Source organism: Aethina tumida, chromosome 2 (assembly GCF_024364675.1).
Source record: "Aethina tumida isolate Nest 87 chromosome 2, icAetTumi1.1, whole genome shotgun sequence".
Lineage (NCBI taxonomy): Eukaryota > Metazoa > Arthropoda > Insecta > Coleoptera > Nitidulidae > Aethina > Aethina tumida.
In genome coordinates, this window is record NC_065436.1 from 24,911,240 (window position 1) to 24,927,856 (window position 16,617).

At 29.1% G+C, this 16,617-nt stretch overlaps 4 protein-coding genes across 5 annotated transcripts; 1 reads left to right on the plus strand and 3 right to left on the minus strand.

Annotated features, from left to right (window-relative positions):
* The first annotated feature begins 1 nt into the window (after position 1).
* On the plus strand, positions 2–2,796 carry LOC109596599 (eukaryotic translation initiation factor 1A, X-chromosomal). The gene is made up of 4 exons (XM_020012163.2): positions 2–142; positions 380–567; positions 2,289–2,525; positions 2,651–2,796. The coding sequence occupies exons 1-4, from the start codon at positions 127–129 to the stop codon at positions 2,654–2,656; spliced, it is 447 nt and encodes a 148-aa protein (XP_019867722.1). The 5' UTR covers positions 2–126; the 3' UTR covers positions 2,657–2,796.
* A 313-nt stretch (positions 2,797–3,109) lies between these two features.
* On the minus strand, positions 3,110–4,684 carry LOC109596597 (tRNA-specific adenosine deaminase 1). Of its 2 annotated transcripts, none has more exons than XM_020012161.2 (3): positions 4,078–4,684; positions 3,686–4,010; positions 3,110–3,631 (listed from the first exon to the last, which is right to left on the minus strand). In XM_020012161.2, exons 1-3 carry the CDS (start codon positions 4,682–4,684, stop codon positions 3,343–3,345), a joined length of 1,221 nt encoding a protein of 406 aa, XP_019867720.1. In that variant the 3' UTR covers positions 3,110–3,342. The 2 variants fall into 2 exon arrangements, with proteins under 2 accessions (XP_019867720.1, XP_049819802.1); XM_049963845.1 differs by lacking the exon at positions 3,110–3,631 and having other exon boundaries at positions 3,766–3,892; positions 3,948–4,010.
* On the minus strand, positions 4,681–7,247 carry LOC109596598 (glyoxal reductase-like). Its single transcript, XM_020012162.2, has 6 exons — positions 7,074–7,247; positions 6,908–6,988; positions 6,739–6,846; positions 5,256–5,536; positions 5,034–5,201; positions 4,681–4,938 (listed from the first exon to the last, which is right to left on the minus strand). Exons 1-6 carry the CDS (start codon positions 7,222–7,224, stop codon positions 4,765–4,767), a joined length of 963 nt encoding a protein of 320 aa, XP_019867721.1. The 5' UTR covers positions 7,225–7,247; the 3' UTR covers positions 4,681–4,764.
* A 643-nt stretch (positions 7,248–7,890) lies between these two features.
* LOC109596605 (histone-lysine N-methyltransferase, H3 lysine-79 specific) lies at positions 7,891–16,450 on the minus strand. The gene is made up of 14 exons (XM_020012170.2): positions 16,281–16,450; positions 13,745–13,899; positions 13,461–13,634; positions 12,411–13,264; positions 11,975–12,105; positions 11,605–11,916; positions 11,132–11,549; positions 10,264–11,050; positions 10,037–10,189; positions 9,805–9,940; positions 9,249–9,321; positions 9,008–9,194; positions 8,733–8,920; positions 7,891–8,668 (listed from the first exon to the last, which is right to left on the minus strand). The coding sequence occupies exons 2-14, from the start codon at positions 13,893–13,895 to the stop codon at positions 8,480–8,482; spliced, it is 3,753 nt and encodes a 1,250-aa protein (XP_019867729.2). The 5' UTR covers positions 13,896–13,899; positions 16,281–16,450; the 3' UTR covers positions 7,891–8,479.
* Positions 16,451–16,617: the final 167 nt, after the last annotated feature.

Here is a 16,617-nt window from a genome sequence, read left to right on the forward strand (position 1 = left end):
CTCTCCCATAATTCCTTGCGTGTCTGGCCCGTTACAGACAGGCCATTATTGTCCTTAAATTTTACGATTAATTCTACAAGTTAAAATCTTTTACAGTAAAAACGATAACCCAAGACACACAGCGATATGCCTAAGAATAAGGGTAAGCCAAACTCCTTGTTTACTTTTACACCGATGACATTGTGATTTTTGGCATATTGCAAGTCCATGCATTACTCACATTTTAAAACATGTCTAGCTTTTTTAACCTTTACCAATAAATTTTATTATTTCCATATCTATATTTATAACTATATCTGTAATCTATTTTTATGTATATCACTTATAAGGCAAAATCGAAAAAATAATTATAATATATGATAATTTTAATTGTTTTTAGGAAAGGGAGGTAAAAATAGGAGGAGAGGAAAGAATGAGAACGAAACAGAAAAACGTGAGTTAGTTTTCAAAGAAGATGGACAGGAATATGCTCAAGTCACAAAAATGCTGGGCAATGGTCGGCTGGAAGCTATGTGCTTTGATGGAGTTAAGAGGTTATGTCACATACGAGGAAAACTTCGAAAGAAGGTATTTTAATAATTTTAATAGTAATAATGTGAAAATTTGATGTTGTTTGATGTGTGTAACCATAGTAAATCCGTATTTTGATAATTGAACTATTTGACAATACATGTTTCTGCTAAAATTAATGTAATGCAAATAATTGAAGTTTAAAAAATTATTAATCAAGAATATTTATAATTTGTTTACTTCCCCCGACTCGGTACTGATAGCCGGCCGGCCGACTGTATATATAAACATTAAACAGAGACATTTTGCATGTAATATTTATAGTGTGGTGGAAGAAAAATAACACACATTAGTATCTTAGCAATAATTAGGATATGCACACTTCTAATCAAAAACAATCGAAATATGCTTTTTGAAGTTTTAATCAAAATTTCATGTCATTCCACATGTTTTGAATTTCATTTAAATCTGGACTTCTGATCTATCAAGAATCTCAACATTTTTATATTTAAACTAACTTTGATCAACTTTGGATCATTATCAGGCATAAAAGTACTTTTAATTTGTAAATTATTGTTGGCTAATGGTTCCATTACATCTCTCATGATGTATCTGTATACAAGATGATCCATTTTACTAATAATTTTTTGTAACATTCCTATACTCTACCATGGAAAGGAACCCCAAACCAAAACCACCATGTTTTGAAGATTTTTTTATTTGTTCTGTTGAATATGGATTTATCACTTGAAAATACCCTTTGATAAAATTTTGGAGAATAATTTGTGCAAACTTTTAATTTTGTTCAATTATTCTTTTTTGATACCAATGGATTCTTTACTAAAATATATCCTTGCAAGTTTTGTTCATTCATTCCACATCTGATATTACATGACATTTTTTTTATTTATCTAGAGGACAAGAAATGATGTTTACTGATTTTCCCAATTTGTTTGTCAATAAAAAAATTTTTTGTTAGGACATTTTGTATTTTGAAATGAGTGTAGTTTCATACTTATTAATAAGCATTTTAAACCATTTTTCGGAAGCATCTTAAGTTTTTAGCAATATTTAGACCTTGATCTTGTAGTTAATGATTCTTTCCTCAAGCTGAAAATGAATTTATTTAATAAAATAAAATACATTTTACTAAGAATATATTATAACTTTTAAGAGTAGTTAAATAGATATATAAAACGTAAATACATTTGAATATGCTATTTCTTTGGCCAACCAGTTAAACCAATCTACGTGTTTAAAGCAATATCTCCGAGGTTTATTAGATTTATAACAAAAAGTATAAAATATGGAATATTGAAATATATTTTTGTATTAACTGGTCAAATATTAAATTAAATTATTTTATGAAATATTTGATTTTAAATTCCATGCTGTTTCTTTGACAACCTCTGTATATTTTTATTGTATGTAAACTTATATATTTTACTTGATTCTTAAACAAAATATTTACATTTAAGCAATATAATTGATTAAATTAAATTATTTATTTTCGCACTTGTATGTAAATAATTTGTTAGTTTGGAAAAATACCAAAATATTTATTACTTACTATCAGGTCGTTAATTGTTAACATTTTATATTTTTTTTTTTTTTAATTTTTTCTGTCTTCCCATATACAAAGCATTCAATTAAAATAAAGTAATTGACATTTAGTATAAACAAGTATTTTGACCAACTAGGAAAATTTAAATATACTCAGCATTTAAATATTCAGTATATTGTACCATTAAACATTTTTTTATTCTGGTTGATTTTAGGTGTGGATCAATCAAGGAGACATAATTCTCATTGGCCTCAGAGATTATCAAGATGCCAAAGCCGATGTCATCCTCAAATATACTCCAGATGAAGCAAGGAATCTTAAAACCTATGGTGAATTTCCAGAATCAGTTAGGATTAATGAAACTGTTACATTCGTCGAAGAAGGATTTGACGAAGATATTGAATTTGGTGATGACATTAGTTCGTCAGATGAAGCTGATCCTGTAGATGGTGTAAGTAATTACTATGTTGTGTATATAATTTAATAATTAAACTTGATTTTATATGCTTAATACAATTAATACCAGAATTTGTTTCAAAAATTGCATTACTAATTTGGTGAAAAAATTTGTTTCAGATATGATGTCAAAAACTCTATAATGGAACCTTTAAACTACCATCATTAGTAACTTATCAATGTAATTTCCCATTTTATTCAACGGATAAAGTTATAATAAAAGTTTAATGAATCTTTACTTTTGCACACAAGGGTCTAAATGCAAATATTGTTTTATTTATTTTGAACTACCTATATTATAAAAATTATTGTTTAGCGGTTTATTCGTTTATTGGCTCAGTAGTGCAGTTTATTTAAGAAACAATTACTATTTTATTGCTGGTCATGACACGATATTGTTTGTGATATAAACTGCTCCTTAATTTACATATTTATTTGACCAATAAACTTATAAGTGTTGCGCAGTAGTATATTTCATCATCAATAATTATTTTAAATTTTCGAAGTTTTAATTTCTAATTTTGTATTATATATATATTTTTTAATGTGGTTACAAAAAATAAAAGATTCAAACGCATGTTTTTTATTTATATTACAATATTTTTATTAACAGTTTTATAAACTGTTGATATAGTAATCACATTTGATTTTCAACATTAATATAAAACTAGACTGAAACTATATCTATTTACATGTGTTACTGTTGTGTATCTGATTGTTGTTGGTTCCTAGCAATACAACATTAAAATATTTAAAACTAACAATTGTATAAAATTTACAGTAGTTTAGTAACATTTTTATAACTACAGATGTTACAGATCATAAGAAAAATCTGATAAATTCTCTGGTTTTTTAGTCCAAACTCTTACAGCATTTTTAAAAGTACAAGTAGCTTGTGTATATTCTTTAGACAACGTTTTTGCTGTTTTATACTTTAATTTATCCATATCATCAAAGTTTAGTGTTATTTGCAATTTATTAACTGTATTAATAAATTTTTTAAACAAATTTAATTTGCAAATTGACATTCTAGCTGCTGCCGTGTTTTTATTTTTTTTTGTTACACCTTGCCTTTTTCCCTGGACTGCCACTTCTAATAAACTAAAAAATATTTGTTAAATATTATTCATTTCACAATAGAAAGTTTTTACTTACTGCGTTTTATTAACTTTTATCCATGATATGCTAGTGGAACTTGGATATTTTGTTTCTGTTTTAACATATTCAAAATTTAATGTTGATTGTCCAATTAACAATTTATGTTGTGAGAACGGAGAATCCATTGAAAAATGTTCTAGTCTATTATAGAGTGCCCTTTCTAATGCTTTATTACTAAATGGTGTGTTTCCAATTATGGTAAAACTACTTAAATATATTGGCTTATTTATCAATAAGTATAACAAAGACCCTTGAATACCTAAATGGCACCATTTAGAGATTTTATCGCTACAAGAAACTGATAAGGTTGGATCACCTCGTCCTGAAAAAAGCAACCACAGAGTTTATATTAAATTGATTTATAATTTTGACATAAGAAGTGATTGTACCTGGTTTCCTCCGTACAGCTCCCAAAATATGATAACCACATCCTTCTAATTTCGGATCTTGTTGATCACCTTCCAGACATTTAGCTCCAGTTCTATAAATATCAAGTTTGCGCTTCTTGGCTGGTTGTTCGGCGTTATCATCCGCTTCCTCCGTAGAAGCAAAATCTTCAATTATTTCACCGAAATTATCATTATTTTGTTTGGGAAAAATTGCAGCGTCACCACATGGCACATGTGTTGTGAAAAAGTGAAACCTGACATTATTGTTGAGAGTTAGGTTTTTGTTATCTTTTTCGAATACAAAAATGGAACTATTGTTGTCATAAGATAAATTAATTTGCTCATACAAGTATAGTAAAAAAGACCGTCTACAAATAATCTCCGCATGAGAATCATTAAGAATATCCCCATTTGGAGATAAGTTGTTTTGACCAATGCATTTCGAACCCGTACCCAACGCAACTACTTCCAGGTGTTCATTAATTTCCACAAGAATGCAGGACAATATTGTCCATTCAGTTTCTTTTGGCTTACCATTTTTAGAAAGTAATCTAAATTGTTCAAGACTTTTTAAAGCAATTTTATCCTGAAAACTATGTTCAGTCATTTTTATAAAATTTATTCAAAGCAAAAAGTTTATAATGATACAAAATATTAATAGAATGTGAAAGCAACTTATTAAACAAATTAAGCAATAGTGTCAGGATCCCAGGAGTACTTATTTTGACTGAAATTATTCAATTTTTCCATATCTTCATCTGGGATTCTGAAATTAAGATTAATGTTATCTTCAATATGTTTTTGAGATCTAGCTTTTGGGATGATCGCAATATTCTGCTGAAGACTCCACTGCAACAGAACCTAAAAAGAAGAGCAAAATTCAATTAATATTTCTAGAAAATGTAGGTATTTTTATTACTCTATGATTGTGATATCATTATATACAATTTATTTACCTGGGCTGGTGATTTTCCCAATTTTTTAGCGATTTCATTAACAACCTTATCTTTTAGTAAATCAGGATTATTAGAACCTCCAAGTGAAGAGTAGGCTTGCAGTAAAATACCCTCTTTCTCTAATAATTGCTTTAATTCAGGCTGATGATAGTGTGGATGCCATTCAACCTAAAATATTATCAATATATTTTTGCTCAGATATATTAATATAAATATAAATACTTGATTTACTGCTGGCTTGATACCATGATCATTCTTTAAAATTTGATTCATATGGCGAACATTGTAATTGGAAACTCCAATATTTCTTGTCAATCCGTCTTTAACTCCCTTAACTAGCATTTGCCAGCTCAAATCTCTTTTGGCTAAATTAGAGGAGCTAGAACTATTTGTTCCAAATACACCAGGCCAGTGAATTAGGTATAAATCTAAGTAACCACAATCAAGATTTGTTACGGATTCTTTAAGAGCTTCGTACGCTTTTTCTCCCTGGTCAGCAGGAGCTGGAAATGCATTTTATTTTTTAAAACAATACTGTACACTTACACAAATAATTTTATGTGTAATAATAATTAACTGCGTTAATGACCATACATGCCAACAATGGCTTGTATCCATTTAGCATGAAATAGAGTTAGATTAGAGTTAATCAATGCTATTGGCAAGGATAAATAATTTAATGTCTATTTTATAAAGTGAACCATTACATCAAGATAATAAATAAGTTTAGTAAAGCATTTAGTATACATTTTCAAAAATTAAGTTGTATTTATAATTGAGTGAAATTGAAATTTTTCTTTTTAATATATACTATATAATTTCTATTTATTCGACCTTTTTATTTTTATATGAATTATGGCCATATTCTATTAATATTACATACAGTGTGACCTATTTTTTTTTTTTTTTCAACTGCACAACATGAAAATATGTACTTATAGACAGAATGACAGAATGTCACGTTTTTTGGCAAAAAGACCAAAACCCATAGGGTGATTTTTTGGGAAGAAAATTGAATAAATTTATTTTTAGAAAATCTAACCACCTACTGGGTTAAGCAACCTCTGAAATGGGTATAAAATTCACAAAAAATCATGCATGTTCATAATTATGTGAAAAAATTAAAAACCAAAATATTCTTTTTATGAATTTATTTTTTTAATCAAGTAGCTTGTAGAATAAAATGTCTAAAAAAGGGCAAATGGTCTTATTTTATAACAGTATCAGAATATTATACTAATAATACTAATTTTGTGGAATATCAAAAAGATTAATAAATGCATTGAATTTTATAGTAAATTGGCGTAAATAAAATTTGGGTATTAAGACTATTAGTATGAGTATAGTTTTATTAATATAATATATATTATGAATATTCATATTTTTTGCGAAATTTGAGGTGCTTAATTCAGAAGGTGTAGGTAGATTTTTTATAAAAAAATTACTAGTATGATTTCTTTGATTTTTATGTCTAAATATTACCCTGTAGGCTTGATTTTGGGCGTGAATTTTGTCTGGGAATACATATTTCATGTTTTATAATTCAAAAAAAAGTTTGTGAAAAATCTGACAAAAAATACAATTTTTAGGGTGGGATCCTGCTTTCAAATAGGCCACACTGTATTAACTTGCCCAAACAGATGGAATAACCCAAGAATATTTTATTAAAATTTGAATTAGTAATTAAATTGTTTCTAATACTTACATAATTTAGATGTTATGAATATATCCTCCCTTTTAAGTTTATATTTTGGTAAAAGTTCCTTCAAAGCAACACCAATATCTTTTTCATTATGGTACACTTTTGCTGTATCTGTAATAATACAAAAATATTTCATTTATAAATGTAAACATTATGCGTGTAAAATACATACCAATTAGTCTATAACCAGCAGCAAGTGCTTTATCTAAAACGTCTTTAATTAAATCGGCACCCTGTATTTGATACGTTCCAACTGAAATCAAAAAGTAAGGTTAAACAGGTTAGAAAGTAATAAAATATAAATTGGAATTAAAAAAATAACAGTAATTAAAACTTACATCCAACAAGAGGCATTTGATCACCTGAGAGTAATTTAAACTTTAAATCTTTGGCCATTATTTCTTCTTGATAAAAGCCTTGAAATAATGATAGAAACAAAATAATCATAGGCAAGTTGCCTATGCCACCCAATATGGAGAATATTGTCATTGCTGTTATCTCTTCAACGATTGAAACTAACAAATGATTCTAAAGACGGGATTTGTAAACAAATTAAAATGCAAGGTAATCCGGTTTCTGTTGTATATATATGTATTTATTGATCAAGTATCTTTATAATAGTTTAAGGTCATATTTAATAATATTCATCTATACTGCCTGCTGTAAGAAGAATCTGTAGTATATCTATGAAAAAAATATAGTAATACTTATTACTACTATCAGTTCTTGTACTATAGAAAAATAAGTTGTAACCTACATATACCAGAAAAGTATTTTTTAAAAGTATTTTATTTACAAAATTAATATTTGTTATTTCAACATTTGACTTCTAATTATATTATTAACATAATTTTAATTAACTTACTTTTTGTAACAAGTACTTGATACTTTGAACCTGGCTATTTATTTTATATAAAACAACCACTTAGTTATTTGGATCTTTAACCATATTTGTTAAATTATGTATAACAGCTCATTATGTATATCATTTTAAAGAAGATTATTATTTCTATGTTTATTGTTTTCATTATTCTGAGATTTGATATGAAGGATATAGATTAAGATCCTAGTAAAAAAAGTGGTTGAATTTTGTTAATCAAATTCAAGAAAGGATCATAAAATTAATTTTAGAGGGTAAAAATTAAAAACCAAATATATACTTTTAATTTATTATAGTAAAAAATCCTTATTATACATTTGTCGCAGTCTCTTTTAAAGGCACTGTTTTCTAATACTTGAACTAATATATTGAAAATGTGCTTGTTAATTTAACATAATATTGTTGTACCACAAAAATGTACAATACTGTTATAAAAATACCAAATTTTAGGAAACAGAAAAACAATTTTTGAATGAACAACAACATTATGCTTACAACGTCGATATTTTATAAATTTAAAAAAATTTTATATTAAAATACAAATTTCATATGTATATCTTAACTACATAAACTTCACTATAAAAATATGGTAAATTTATTTACCTTTGATTAAGTAGGACTTGAATGTAGGATTATAAATAATTTTCAGAGCACCAATTATCATTTCATCCAAAATATGAAACATGTAAAATACTAGCAATGTGATAGTGCGGGAACAATGCAAATGCATTATATGAGTAAGTCTCAGTGTAAAATTCTTATAAAAATACAATAAAATTTTCTTAATGACTCAGCAATACAGAAAAGCTTAACAATATTAATTTAACAATTAGCAGCCTAATTAAACATACGATTCGAAAATCTTTAAAGCCCTTGATCGAACTCCCTATAACCTTCAGCACCCGTGAATATTACGTCCACCCATATCCGCATTGCTTCTGGCGAAGGAGCCATCAAATAATAAAATCTTTCATGGGTTTTAACTATAAAAGTCAATTGGGGGTTTGGTGATTTGATGGTATTAAGATGGTCCAGATATACTTCTTCTATAGCCTAAAATATTTAAATAATAACAATTGTTTTACTAAAAGAATATTTTTAGAAAGTTATTTATTACCTGAAAGTAAGCACCACCTCTTGCTTTTTTCTCGCTTTTGTCACTGTAGTATGAGAATGTGTGCTTGTTTCTGTCAAAAACAAACCAACGTCTAGACCAATTATGCAGTTTAGAACCTTTTTTATGTAAAAAGCCTCTACAACTAACACTGTTGATTAAAACATGAGGACAAAGTACCACTTGATGACCTAAAATATTATAAAATAGTATTATTGTACTACACTTTTATAAACTCTTAAAAGCTAAAAATATAATAATTATATTATTCAACACACCTGCTGATTCAATATGTTGTCTCAAGTCTAAATTTGACCCCCTTATAGGTAGATATCGAGTTAATGGTCTTTGTTTGTCACTTGTTGGTTTTTGCCTTCTTTTACTAAGTGTTCCAACTTCCAAACTCATTTCACTGCTTTCAGACAAGGGTCTCGATGAATCAGCGTTCTCCTTATTAATCTGATCCTGAAAATATAAATAAACTAGTTATTTAGATAAAAATATTTAATTGTAATTTACCAAATTTGTATTATCTTCAATGTTAGGCGAAGAAATTTCCTCTTTCTTTAGGTAATTCACGTCAACAACACCACTGAAAAACGTATTAATTATATTATTAACATAATTTCATTTTATGAAACATCTAATAAACGTATCATATTTTCCATAATCAAAAATCAATATATACAGTCATTAAATTACAATGTTAATTTAACTGGAGGGATACGTATATTTGAATAATGATAACGGATAAATTCGAAGAATACACTCACATTAGTGGTCATATAATTTAATATGTAAAATAATGTAATTCACTTATAATGTTTTATAATATATTAAGAAAAATATTATTATAAAATGTAAACTTACCCTTTAGTATTTATTAATTATAAAGATGTGTCTGTGTATGTTTTATTTTATATGATTTAGTTTATTATATATCTAAATGTATGTCATGAAGAAGAACCTGAACAGTATTCACATATCTGCTTGATAAATTTTCTAATGATAAGATATGAGTAAACCACTAGATTATCTGACTAAATTAATAGATGTCATAATATGAAATACACACCTTGATTGCCTAGTGTCGTCTTCCACAATAGGATCATAATCTTGTGCTCGTTGCGCCCATTTATTTCTGACTTCTTCCTGCACTCTTTGTTTTAGAGCCAATACGCGCTGTCGTTCCTGCTCTATTACTTGAGACCCTGTAATTAACATACAAATGACTCAGAAAATATTTAACAAATAAAATTTGATTTTTTTTAATAATTATAAATTTCCAAGTACGAATTTTAGATTACCTTGTTTACAAAGATGTAAATGTCGGTTTCTTTCTAGTTCTTTTAGAGATTCAATAGTTTTTCTTCCCAGTGACCCTTGACCTGGGTTAATTGGTGCATTTGATGTAACTTTGCTTATTCTATCTATATCATCTTGACTAGGGAATCGCCTTTCTGAAAGAAAAACGAATAATTAATTATTATTTAGAAATATACATTTTTTATTTTATTTTCAAATATTTACCCACCTCCTATTTCTAAAATGGATTTTTCTTGAAATAGTTTTTCATTAAATGACTGTGACATGTTGCAAGTATATTCAGGGATTTTGGTATTACTTATAATCACAGAACAACTCATATCCGTTATATTGTTTAACGACGAATTCGAAAAATGACTATCAATGTCTTTACTTTTGTCACTTTCGCTGTCGCTGGAGATATCTTGCTCCGATTCTTGATTGAAGTACAATAACTCACTATCAATAGACTTTAATTTATTTCTAATTTCTTCTAATCTCATTAGACATTCTAATTTTTGTTTTTCAATAGTTTTATATTCGTTCGAATTACTTTTCGACATGTCACAGTTTTCTTGATCCAACTGTAATATTACTGATTTTAAATTTTCAATTTTTAGAGTAAGGTCCGTGATTTCCCTTTGCACCTCTTCTTTGCTTGCAAGCAGATCTGCTTCCTCCTCCAAATGATGAAATTCCAGATCTTCAAATGATTTCCTTTCAGTGTCAAGCTTTTCTTGAGCTTGTAAAAATTCTTCAAAAACTTGCTCATACATAGGACTAGATTTAGCTGTCTCCTTTAGTTTCTTTTCCATTTGTGTCAAGTGTTCTTGGGCTAAATTTAATTCAACTCGGCACTTCTCTTGTTCTATTTCTTTTCTTACGTGACAATCATTCATGCTGTCTTCAATTTTCTTTGCGCGGTTTACCAGCTTCTGTTTTCGAGCTTCAGTCTTTTCGATTTCTAGCTGCTTTGACTTCAATTCTCCCGATAAGAGGGCCTTTTCTATTTCGAACTGTAACAAACAACTTTTTAAAACGGAAACAATTTGTATATTTCGGAGGTGCTTCGGTTGTTATTTATTATTACAATTTACCTCTCTTTGTAACTCTTCCTCCTGTATTTCTATTTCTGCCATTTGACGTTTAATTCTCGATATAAAAGATAAAATATCTTTTTTTTCCTTCCTCAATTTCTCCAATCTTTCCTTTTCCTGTTCACATTGTAAGCTTCTGTTAAATTCTGGTGTATTTTGAAAGTTATTGTTAACTTTATTATCATAGGATATTGGAGTGCTGCTTTTGTTGTAATTATCCATATCTTCTAAGGGCAAAATAAATTTGGTGGGAGTAGATTTTCGTTGCACGCCAATCAGATCTTGATTCTCCTTAGGGATCTCTTTGGAGTTGTGTTTGTTTTGTCGGATTACTTTTTCAGCTTCTTGAAGTAACAGCTGTTCCGCTTCGAGGATAGCGAATTTATTTTCGATTAAATCAGTGGTATCCTTATGTGTGCTATAAATTACAATAATTAATATTTATATACAACATATTTAGTAAAGATACATACGTATCTTTGTTGGCTGCAACATTCTCCATCATTCCGTGTGAATAATGTCCAGAAGGGCTTTGAATCACCACGTTTTCATACGGACTGATCTTTTTGGAAGACTGTTTATCGTTCGTGTCGTCTGTACGCCTAATATCAACGTTTTCGTAGCTCGCGGGAATGAAATGGTTTTCGTAGTTGTGATTATTTTGTTTCAACAGTTCGTTATGAAGCGCGTCGAGTGGCGATTGTGGCGGTGTACAATAAATTGGTGAAGACGGTTGAGATTTGTTTCGAGGCAACGATCCATTGTTTGATTTTCTTACAGGTTTTCTGCAAACAATCAGGAAATCATCATTTTGTTATTTGATTAAAATCTAAAAATATTTACTTTGGCGGTTTTGGTTTCGGTTTTTCGGAGAGGCTCTGTTTTTCATATTCTGCGCACATATTGAGAATCTCCTCCAATCTTTGTTGTTCGGCCTTTCCTATTTCTTGTTCCATAATTCTATCCTGTTGAGCCTATGACAACAGAATAAAATTTATAGATATACTACATATTTATTTAATAATAACATTAATTTACACTTGAACATTTGAAAATGTTAATGTATTTTTAATGTTGGGTTTTGTTGTTTAGTCCGATTTTTTTTTAAATTATTGCATAATAGATAAGAATATTTTCACTATAACTATTATATATTATATTAAAAGTATTCAAACAGATATAATGTTATCGTTTTTCATCATATTTCTAATTTTTACAGAAAATGTTTTGAAAAATTTAAAGTTTACAATTATATTTATTCAACCAATAATAATATTACCTGGTTCCTTTTGATTTCAATATCATTATTTAAAAGGGTAACATCTTCACGATATCCAATATTATAATTATCATTTGTTAATTCGCCCAGTGATCCGCTACGTCGATGATCGATTTTAACGTTATTGGAAGTTGGACTGGGAGTGACGCTTCTGTACGACTGCGTGGGATTCCTGTTGAAACTAGGCGACGGCGTGGACACTCTACTGATATTTATGTTCTTGTTGCAACTCGAACTTTTATTGTTCAGTTCGTTGTGATCAAAATTCACGTTTTGATTCTTGGAAACGCAACCGTTCTCGTAAATAAAAACGCGATTGTTAATGTTCTTTGTTTCGTTCACCGTAACATTGACATATTGCGGTTGCTGTTTCCTGCTGAACATCGGCCTTTCGGACGTTCTAACTTGGTCCTTTTCGTTTTGTTTCTTATTATAATTCAGTTCGGAGTAGTTTAAGGCACTTTGCGGTAAGTTCTTCGACAAACTGTTCAAATCGGGTGGCGTTTTGCCCAACACATCTTTCGCCGGTATATTAACGGTTATTAAATTCGATGAAAAAACTTTCGGACAAATGGATTTTTTCAACTGCTGAGCGGCCAAATATTCGAATTTCGAGACTTTGGTCATTAAGGAGGAAGGCGAATCCTCGCTTCCGCTGTCGGAAAACGATTCCCGCGGGCTCTTCCTCGGAGCAACGGGGGGTTTTTTGTTGAGCGTGTTCGAAGCGGTTTCGAGTTCGAAATAAATTGGCGCCATAGATATCCGCGGGTTCGGCAAAACGGACTTCATCAATTTGGCCTCGGCGGGGTGGTTGAATCTCATGTAATTTGAGCGCCCTATGGTCAACATAACACCTGAAAATATAGAGAAATATTTACCATTTTATAGTTGATCTCAATTGTGTTCTAGAAATTTTGTGATTTCCCGAATCCGGATCATTAGACTAAATCTGGGTTAAACAAAGTGTGATAACACGGTTTCAATTTTTCCATTGACGTCACTATTTTATTGTAAACGATAGTTAAAAGTTGTAATGGATGTAAATGTTACCTTGAGATAGTCGAGTCGGCCTAGTAACTTTGACTCCATCAATGGACAAATTTTCGGATAGTGGGTAAATAGTTACTACGCCTTCACTGTTTTCGATGTGACAGTGCAAGGGTAGTACCCCCGTTCCTTGAACTGAAATATCCACCCCGGGACCGCTTCCAAGCGTCATCCGCCCTATAAATATTTATTTAATTGCAATTGACAGACAAATTTTATTTAATAGACAACATTATGTAATTATTTTTTGTAGACAATTTTGAAATATAGCTGGACATAATTATTACCTTGAGGAATGGGATGAAGCGTGACAGACGTGCTAAGCCTGTCTCCTCCCATACTGACCAAATGTGGAGTGTCTGTTTGCAATTTGAGCGCCCTTCCGCCATTGTCTCCTAGGTCGCCACTTCCGGAATTTGCTAGACTTACGCCTGACATTTTTCTATAATAATCACAATTTATGTAGCATACAAATATAATTATGTGTTAATAATTGTAGATACAGTGATGACCGGAGAAATAGCACAAAATTTAAAATCAAACATGTTGTAAGATAATTCATATAGGATTATTCTATATATTTTTACTACACATCTTATAAACGCTGAAGATATTACTTTAGACTGATTTTGTTGGTCAAAGAAATATCACCAAACACCAACAATACTCTTAATAATTGGAATTTATTCTTTGTAGGATTTATATTATTTTATTAAATATATTCACTTTCAACAAGAAGGATAAAACATTGCTCTCCCGAGAAGAGACAAATTATGTTTCATGTTAATTATAATTCTAAATATTTTTGATATCGCTAAAAACTTATGATATTTCCAAAAATTTGTTTACAATGGTTATTAACAAACATGAAACGACACACTCAATTGAAAATAAAATAAGAATGAACAATACTTGCAAGGATATATTTCAGTAAAGAAACCATTGGTATCAAAAAAGTATATTCGAAAAAGTCTAAAAATTTGCATTTGCAGAATTTTGGCGATGGGTACTTTAAAATTATGAATGTTCAATACAACAAGATCAGATGATAAAATATTCATTCATGCTCCTCCTAATAAATGCAGATACACTACAAAAACTTTGAAACACGGGAAACATCATGATATATATAAGATTTAATCTAGAAATTCAGGTACAAAATGAATAACGGGGGAGACAATAGAGTGTAATTATTTTAAATAAAGTATAAAATATTTTGAATGAGGTTTCCTAATTAACGAAAGATGGTAATGTATGCTATTTCTGTGGCTACAACTGTAAATGGTACTTACGGAATTGCTTTTCGATGTATTATTTAACTATAGTATCTGATAACAATGGAAGTTTAAAATAGATGTATTTGTTTATTAACATTACGTATCTGCAGTATATGTTGGGAAAATATATTCATACTCATTGAAATAATAACTTTACTATCTACATAAAAATATGTATATTTATTGTTTATATTTCTCGTCAATGAGTCACAGTGATTCACATAAAACTCATAAAACTTTTACCACTTGTTTCCGAATGTTTAAGAAATTATGTATTTATGAAATTTCAGTATATATGAAATAATTTTGTAAACACGGAAATGTATAAAAAATTTTACATTAAAATATCGTTTTGTACATGTATTTTTTGCCGAATAGAAACATATTTAACAGAAAAACCATAGCACAATTTGTTAAATAGATAAATATCATACGAGGAAAAGCAGTTAAAGATAAATTAATGGTAATTGGTGACCTAATTCAGCAGATGGACATTAATACATTAATAAATACAGCTGTGTCTGAGTAATAATGGCACCATAAAATAAAACACTTGCTCAAAACTGATTCGAAAAAATATTTATGCATAAATCAATTAAAGCATATCCATTACGTAACGCATGTGCATAATTGCGGTATTATTTTAAAAAATTATGTCATCGTTTTAAATACAATTCGGATTTTGATAAGGCGTAAACAATAGTCAATGTTTGTTTATTTTGAAATATTTTGGGTTTAGCTTTGAACACTTTAAATTCCCTAATTATTATGTTGTTTAAAACACGAAATTAATTAATGGTATATAAATATTTATTATATGGGTTGAATTGGAATTCAAGGTGAACTATTAAGCTGGAAAATATCGGTAAAATTTTGACCATTGGCAATAGACTTGCGGTAAAAAGTCGACACTATCAGCATCTTAATTATAATTACACTGTAGTGTACTCAAATGGAATGAAAATAATCTTATCATCAGTTTTGTTAATTTGGGATTACAGGTCAAAAATAAAAATTGGTTATTTAACTAAAATACAAAATAAATGATGTTAAAATATATAGACCATGAATTTCGTAACCACATTCATTCATGATTTAATGTTAAATTTTAGTCATTTGTAATTGTTTAACAACGGGATTGTTTTTAATGCGTTGCTCAATTTTTATAATTAGTGTAATTGTCTATGTATTTTTACGTATATTGTATTTTGTAATTTTATATTAAACCTTTATATTTTCCTTTTCCCATTCTTTATTGATATGGACTTAACAACAATTTTAACAGGCGTTAACTGGTCTGGTTACTGACATTACAGCAGTATAGATAAGAATAACACAGTCAACACTTTTTAGCCACATGAAAATAAAGAAATGAAATATTACTCCGCCGGATATGAAAAACCTTATTTTAACACGTCACCGTAGAAAAACTAATAAACTAGCTACCAAACGCTATGCATTACTAAAAATAATTATTGTAATCACAAGACATCACACAGTTAGCCAGTAACACGTTCTTCAAACGAAACATTCAAAATTTCGTTACCTGTAATTTGCAGAAAAACGAAAGTCGCTAAGTTTCGTTCCGTTACTTCAAATCAAACATAAATACGTTGAACCAAAGTAAAACGTGAAACTAAACACACACACTTTTCCGACATAATCCCGACTACCACATCCTACAGAACAAAAATGTAAACAAAAATCAACTCGTCCGTTGTGACGTCTTCTTTGTTCTTCATTTCTGTTGGTTCCATTGCTTATCTAGATTCTATCTTTGTTGTTTAGTGCCTCTATAAATATCTGTTTTATAGGACATTTATTTGCACGCCCGTCGTAAGATGTCGCTGAAAATGATAATAATGTAATCTTTTACTACATTT